This window comes from Meleagris gallopavo, unplaced genomic scaffold (genome assembly GCF_000146605.3).
Source record: "Meleagris gallopavo isolate NT-WF06-2002-E0010 breed Aviagen turkey brand Nicholas breeding stock unplaced genomic scaffold, Turkey_5.1 ChrUn_random_7181001957369, whole genome shotgun sequence".
NCBI lineage: Eukaryota > Metazoa > Chordata > Aves > Galliformes > Phasianidae > Meleagris > Meleagris gallopavo.
The window spans coordinates 30,318-37,544 of NW_011217634.1; the positions used below are offsets into that span (position 1 = coordinate 30,318).

Below are 7,227 nucleotides of genomic sequence, written 5' to 3' on the forward strand. Positions count from 1 at the left end.
ACGGCTGTGGAGAGGGGACAGTGAGGGGGCAATGGGCATTGGGATAGCTTTGGGGATTGGGGACAGCAGGCACTGGGACTCTGGGGAGTCCTGGGGGCTTTGGGACACTAAGGGGATGATGGGCATTGGGACGTGGGGAGGGATAGCTCTGGGGGTTGGGGGTAGCAGGCATTGGGATTCTGAGGAGTCCTGAGGGCTTGGGGATGCCAAGAAGGGGACAGAAGGCACTGGGACATGGGTAGAGATAGCTCTGGGGGTTGGGGATAGGAAGGAAGGAACAGCAGGCACTGGGACTCTGAGGAGTCGTGGTGGCTTGGGGATGCCAAGAAGGGAACACTGAGGGGACAGTGGGCATTGGGACATGTGGAGGGATAGCTCTGGGGATTGGGGACAGCAGGCATTGGGACTATGAGGAGTACCGAGTTCTTGGGGATGCCAAGAAGGGGACAGTGGGCATTGGGACATGGGTAGAGAGAGCTCTGGGAGTTGGGGATAGGAAGGAAGGGACAGAAGGCATTGGGACATGGGGAGGGATAGCTCTGGGGGTTGAAGATAGCAGGCATTGGGACTCTGAGAAGTCGTGGGGGCATAGGGACACCAAGAAGGGGACACTGAGGGGACAGTGGGCACTGGGACATAGGGAGGATGTGGAGACTGGGGACAACAAGGAAGGGACAGCAGGCATTGGGACTCTGAGGAGTCCTGGGGGTGTGGGGACGCTAAGAATGGGACACTGGGGGGTCAGAAGGCATTGGGACATGGGGAGGGATGCTGTGGGGATTGGGGACAGCAGGAATTGGGATTCTGAGGAGTTTGGGGGGCTTGGGGACACCAAGAAGGGGACACTGAGGGGACAGTGGGCACTGGGACATGTGGAGGGATAGCTCTGGGGATTGGGGACAGCAGGGAAAGGACAGCAGCCATTGGGATTCTGAGGAGTCCCGGTGGCTTGGGGACACCAAAAAAGGGATATTGAAGGGACAGAAGGCATTGGGATACTGGAGTGAGGTGGCCCTGAGACTTGGGAACACCACTGGATGGATACTGGGAGTCCTGGGGACAGTGATGGGGAGGGGGAAGGGGGGTTAGACCCTGGGGCTTGGGGATGCCATGGAGGGGGCAATGAATGTTGGGAGACTGAAGACGAGGAGGCTTGGGGACACTGAGGAAGGGACAGTGAAGGACAGTGGGCATGGAGACACGGGGGGAGGTTTAGGAATGTTTTGGGGCATGGGGACACCATAGAGGAGCCCTGGGAAAGGAGACACCAGGGGACTGTGAGTATGGGGACTGTGGGCACAAAGGGAAGGAAAGGGGTCACTTTAGTGATGCGTTGAGCCCTGAGCATGGTGTGAAGAGATGTGAGGGTGACGGGGCACAGGAGGGGACCTCTAAGGTGGGCATTGGGCACGGGGATGTAGAAGGGAACACCCAAGGAGATGTGGGGACACTGTGGGCTGTGCTGGGCCCTTTTAGGCAGTCTGAGCGTCCCTGGAGTGACTGGGATGTTGGAAAGGAGAGGGCTTGAGTGTCTGGGGACACTTGGGGTGCCCCAAGAAGGAAAGGTAGAAAGAAAACAGCCCCCCCCCTGTGGAGGTAGCAGAGAAAAACAGCTGGAGTCAGCGGGTTGTAGTCATGAGGAAGGAAAAAGCTGGCATTTGAGGGCTGCCTGTGTCACCCGGAGCAACACCGTCCTGTCCCCACTCCTCGTGCTAAGAGCAGCCTCTTGTGTTGATCAACAAAAGTGTAATCGTCTTCTGTTGATAAGCACAAGGTAATTAGCGGCGTGGGAAAAGGTTTAGAGTGCGTGGGCAGGGAAAATGCCGGTGGAGAGGTGGGAAATCGGTGCTCCCTCTGCTGTTGTGTGCCTGGGATGGCACTGAGGGACACGTGTGGGTCCCCACGGGGATTGTTCTCCCCACTGTGCTCGACTGCAGCAAATCAGCGGTGTTAAGTGTTGGCTTAAGAGGTTTTGGGTGGAAAACGGGCAGAGAACTGGAGACGGAGAGCTGCTCCTTGTCTTCTCAGGACCCCCAAGCAGAGGGTGATGGCGTGTTCCTTCCTGGGACCCCTTTGGGGTGGCGTGGCTGCTGGGATTTAATCCTGGTCCCTTTATCTGTCAGCTCATCCTCTTTGGGCTCAGCAACCAGATGGTGGTGACCTTCAAGGAGGAGAACACCATCGCCTTCAAGCACCTCTTCCTGAAGGACTACGTGGACGGCGCCGATGACTCCTACGCTGTCTACACCCAACACGACCTCTATGACCGCGTGTTTTATGCCGTGGACAAGGTGAGGGCTGTGAGAAAACGGGGCTGTGGAGAAGCGAAGATGCTTGGGAACGCATCCAGCTCCTGAGAACATCTCCTTCCCCAGTACTTGGCCATTCCCAACGAGACCATCGGTCGCTACGCCTACGTGCGAGGGCAGAGTGGAGGCAACCAGTCGGCCCTCATGCTGTGCCAGCAGTACTATCGCAGAGGGCGCATTGATCCAGCCAATGACACCTTCAACATCGACCCCAAGATTGTCACAGGTTGGTTTTAGGGGTGGCGGGGCTGAGCTCATCCGTCCTACAGCCACCTCTGGGTCTTGGGAGGGATTTGTGGCCACCGTGGCGTTTTTTGTTTTTGTTTTTTTTTGCTACTCGCTATGGATTTGAGAAGGATTGAGGGGTCTCTTGGGGTCTTCGGGCTTCCCTGAAGGTGTTTCTCCCTCCCTGCAGACTGCCTGGGAGTGGACCCCGAGGACCCACATCCTCTGCCCCCAGAGCTGGACCGCAGCTACAAGAACTTCACCTTCAAGTTTCACAAGTAATGGCTGTTGCCTTCCCTGCAGCGTTCAGGAGCTGAGCACATGCCTGACCTGTGGACTTCCTTGTGCTTTGAGCCTCAGGCTGGCTACCAGGATGAAAAACCACTTGTTAGTTTTAAAACCCTCATAGGAGAGAAACAAATCTACCCTTGGGCCGAGGGAGATGTGAAACCAGTGTGATTGCACAAGAAGCAGCTGCTTTCCGGCCCTGTCTCCGTTGGTGTTGGCAGCAGAGCTGGCCCCAAGGCTCTGTTTCTACCCTGCAATACTGATGTTGAGGGTTGTTTCCTTCCCTCAAAACTGCACTGGTTTTGTCCGTGTTTTGGTGGCCCGGGGGCAAGACTTCAGCACAATCAGGTTGTTGTTTCAGCTCCGTGTGCTGCTGTTGGTGCTGGACAGAGGGACACCAGCGCTGCTGGTGCTGAGAGATGCAGCGTAGCTCCCCCCCCCCCGAAGCCCAATTCACTGATGCTGGGGCTGTGGTTTGGCCCTCCAATGCCTTTTCCTGTGGCCATGCCCAGTCCCAAAGCACATATTTCCCCACTGCTGCGGTTGTTTGATGCAATGCTGCGTTTTGGGGGTTGGTGCAGGGCCGTGTTGCACACTGGACTTACCCCAGGAGGGGTCTTAACGAACATCCCCCTCCCACAGGCTCATCAACGTCACCATCCAATTCAAGCTGAAAGCCATCAACATCCAGACCATCATCAACAACGAAATCCCAGACTGCTACACCTTCACCATCACCGTGAGTGCACGCCACGAGCAGGGGTGGCACGGGGTGGGGGTGTCCCTCGTGGTCGTGGCACGAGGAGCTGCCATCTGGTTTCACAAGCAACGCCCTCCTCCCAGATCACGTTTGACAACAAGGCACACAGCGGCCGGGTGAAAATCCACCTCAACAACCGGGCTGACATCAAGGAGTGCAAAGGCCACAGCGTCTTTGGCCGAGGTAGGAGCTGTGTTGGTGGTGACAGAGGTGGCATCTGTCCCCAGAGGGCACACCATGCTGGGTGGGAGTGCTGCTGGTGCCACTCTTTAATGTCACCGTGCCTCCTGGAGGTGACAACTCCTTCCGGCTGTTCTTTGACGTCGTCGTGATCCTCGTCTGCTCGCTCTCCTTCATCCTCTGTGCCCGTTCCATCATCAGGGGGCTGATGCTGCAGCACGTGAGTGAGGGGGGAAGCAGCACTCATGCTAACTACTGTCCCTGTTAGAGCTCGTGGGGTTGAACTGCCACCAAGTTGGGGGTTTTTTTTCAGCATCCTGGCTGTGTTGCTGTGTCTCAGGATGCCTTTTTAACATGGGGATGCTCAAAGCCACAGCTCCTGTCTGGGTTTAGGAAAAATGTGTGTGTGGTCAGGGCTGCCCAGGGAGGTGGTGGAGTCACCGTCTCCGGAGGGGTGGCACTGAGGACCATGGCTTAGTGGGCATAGCGGGGGTGGGTGAGGGTTGGACTTGATGATCTTGGAGGTCTTTTCCAGCCTTACTGATCCCGTGGATACCGAGGGATGGGCAGAACTCAGCCCCATGCATTCAGGACCCCGGTTTCTCCTCCCCACACAGGAATTCAGTCAGTTCTTCCAGCGCCGCTACAACCAGAGCGTGTGCCTGTCGGACAGGATGGAGTTCCTCAATGGTTGGTACATCCTGCTGGTCATCAGTGATGTCCTCACCGTGCTGGGAACCATCATGAAGATCGGCATTGAGTCCAAGGTAGGGGGGACACGCAGACCCTGAGTGTGTTTTGGCCATTGGTGTGGATGTGCCCCTGCTCTAGGGAAGCTCACAGCTGCTCTCACATCAGCTGTGCTCCTGATGTGAGCAGAGCTCTGATGGCGACTGCTCCTCTTGGGGGGTCCTGGCCCAGGTGGGACCCCCGAGTCCTCTTTTCCTTTTGGTTCAGGCCTGCATCACCTCTGTCCCCACAGAACTTTGCTGATTACGACGTCTGCAGCATCCTCCTGGGCACCTCCACGCTGCTGGTCTGGGTCGGGGTCATTCGCTACCTCACCTTCTTCCAAAAGTACAACGTGAGTGGCTTTGGGGAGGTGGCCTGTCACCTGAGGGGAACATTTCCAAGGCTGGCTGTGAGCACAGAGACAACTGGTGGACCTTGGGCCCATCCTATGGCTGCTGTGCATGTCCCCTGTGCTCTGCTGGGCACCATGGGGTCACGCAGGATGCTTAACCAGCTGTCCTTGCTGCCACCCTCTTCTGTGGGAGTTGTTCCCGTTCACTCAACTCATGGGTCCCCTTCCCCTCTCCTGTCTGATTGCCACGAAGGATGGAGGTTAACCCTGACAGCTTTTTGGCCACCAGATCCTCATCGTCACGCTGAGGGTGGCCCTCCCTAACGTCATCCGCTTCTGCTGCTGCGTGGCTGTCATCTACCTGGGCTACTGCTTCTGTGGATGGATCGTGCTGGGACCGTACCACGTCAAGGTGCTTCTCTGAGCTCCTCTGTGATAAGGTTGGGTGGGCTTCACCCACCTCTGGGCTCTCTTCCCACCTCGGGGCGATCCGCTGCTCTGATTTAGGGGGAGGTGGGCCCTGCTTTAGGGGCTGGTGGGTTAGACGAGGCTCCCATTGGGGTGGTCTGCTGGGTATTGAGGAGCAGTGGCTTTTTGGGAGCCTTCAGCCTGGCAGTGGAGGGGACAGGAGGTGACACGGCTGTTTTGTCCCATCCCAGTTCCGGTCCCTTTCCATGGTGTCCGAATGCCTCTTCTCTCTCATCAACGGGGACGACATGTTCATCACCTTCGCCGAGATGCAGCAGAACAGTTACCTGGTGTGGCTCTTCAGCCAGATCTACCTGTACACCTTCATCAGCCTCTTCATCTACATGGTCCTCAGCCTCTTCATCGCCCTCATCACCGGCTCCTACGAGACCATCAAGGTGAGACCGCACCCCAGTGCTTGAGCCAAGATTCCCAGCTCTTTCTAAGGGGGCTGCAATGGGGCAGAGTCCCCCCCCTTGGTGCAGCTGAAGTGCTCTCTTTTCCCCGTTGTGTCTCTGCAGCACCAATGTGAGGGTGAAACGCCCGTGTCCCAGCTCCACGCCTACATTGCAGAGTGCAAGGACAGCCCCAAGTCGGGCAAGTACCGTCGTGACAGCACCTCCACCTGCTCCGTATTCTGCTGCTGTGAACAGTGAGTGTGACCCTATTGCCCATCCCAATCCCCCCCGCGGGCTGGGAGAGGAGAATTTACAGCCATTCTCTGCTGCTGGCCGCTCTTGCGCACAGCCAGTGCCACGTGGATTGTGACTTGCAGCCTTGTTGGGCTGTGTCGTGGTGCCAACATCCATCTTGCAGTCCCCAAAATGTCCGTGGGGACCCCTGGCTGTGTTTGTGGCCATTGGTGCTGCTCTGTTGTCCGTTGTTCGCCTCGTGGCTCTCTGCCACCTTCAGCTGTCTCCCTTTGAGGCTTGCTTTCCAAATTCATCAGATTTCACCCCTGCTGTCTCCCAGCAGGGCTCCTCTGCAGGACAACACGTTGCTGGTGAACTGAGGGAGGATCCCAGCACTCGAGGTGCCCCACGCTCCTGCTGGCTGCACGCCCTCTAATTTATTTTATTGTCTGCTTTTAATGACTCGGGACTCAGCACCGGCCCCAAAGGAGCGAGAAGAGATGGACACCAGGCAATGGGGTGCACAGATGGATGCCTGTCCTGTTATTATTCTTTTTTTTTCCCTTGATGGACGCTGTGCCTCTATGCTGAACTACAGCCTGGCAGTAACTCGGGAGCTGAGCTGCAGCCCCTCGGCTGTATTTTGGGGGCTTTGGGAGCTCAGCCCCGCTTGTATTGCATCGAGGACTTGGCTGATGCTTCATCCTGAAGCCCTGCAGCCCCTCAGCTGTGTCCTGGACTCAACCTTGCCCTCGCTCCCCAGTCCAGTTGCCACTGGGCCACATCCTGAACTTGCCTAGAGCCTCGCAGCGCCCTGGGGACACATCTTGGCCTTTGTCCTACAGCTCCACGGCCCCTTGGTTGCCCTGGAGACTTATCCTCACCCTTATCCTGCAGCCCAGCTTCCCCTTGGCTGAATCAGGGATGTGTCTGGAGCTTTACCCCAAGCCCTGCAGCCTCTCAGCCCCTTGCAGCCCCCTGGAGCCATCAGCACCTTAGAAATAAGTACAGGGACAACATCTGCTGCCATCAGGTTCCCATTTGGACCCCAGAGCCCCTTCGGCTGCACTGGGGTGGTATCCCTCTCTCCATCCCACATCCCCACAACCGTTTTAGGGGCTGTTGAGGCACAAAGGGCTGCAGCAATGTCCCATCCCAACCACAGCCCCAGGAGCCAGGCCGTGTCCTCCTGCCCTCCCTGGAGGTTGCTCTGTTGTGCTCTTGGCACAGGGCTGTGTGTTTACAGCCCAGGCTGAGGGAAGCTTTTTGTCCTTGGGGATG

General features: G+C 57.3%; 1 protein-coding gene across 1 annotated transcript; it reads left to right on the forward strand.

Annotated features, from left to right (window-relative positions):
- Positions 1-2,048: 2,048 nt before the first annotated feature.
- Positions 2,049-7,182, forward strand: MCOLN1 (mucolipin 1; the record flags this gene model as incomplete). Its single annotated transcript, XM_010728329.3, has 12 exons — positions 2,049-2,291; positions 2,376-2,535; positions 2,725-2,812; positions 3,465-3,561; positions 3,666-3,765; positions 3,876-3,982; positions 4,380-4,529; positions 4,745-4,846; positions 5,136-5,258; positions 5,506-5,712; positions 5,836-5,966; positions 6,290-7,182. Coding segments are annotated over 12 exons (1,545 nt in total), but the record flags the coding sequence as incomplete, so codon positions are not given.
- Between the last annotated feature and the right edge of the window lie 45 nt (positions 7,183-7,227).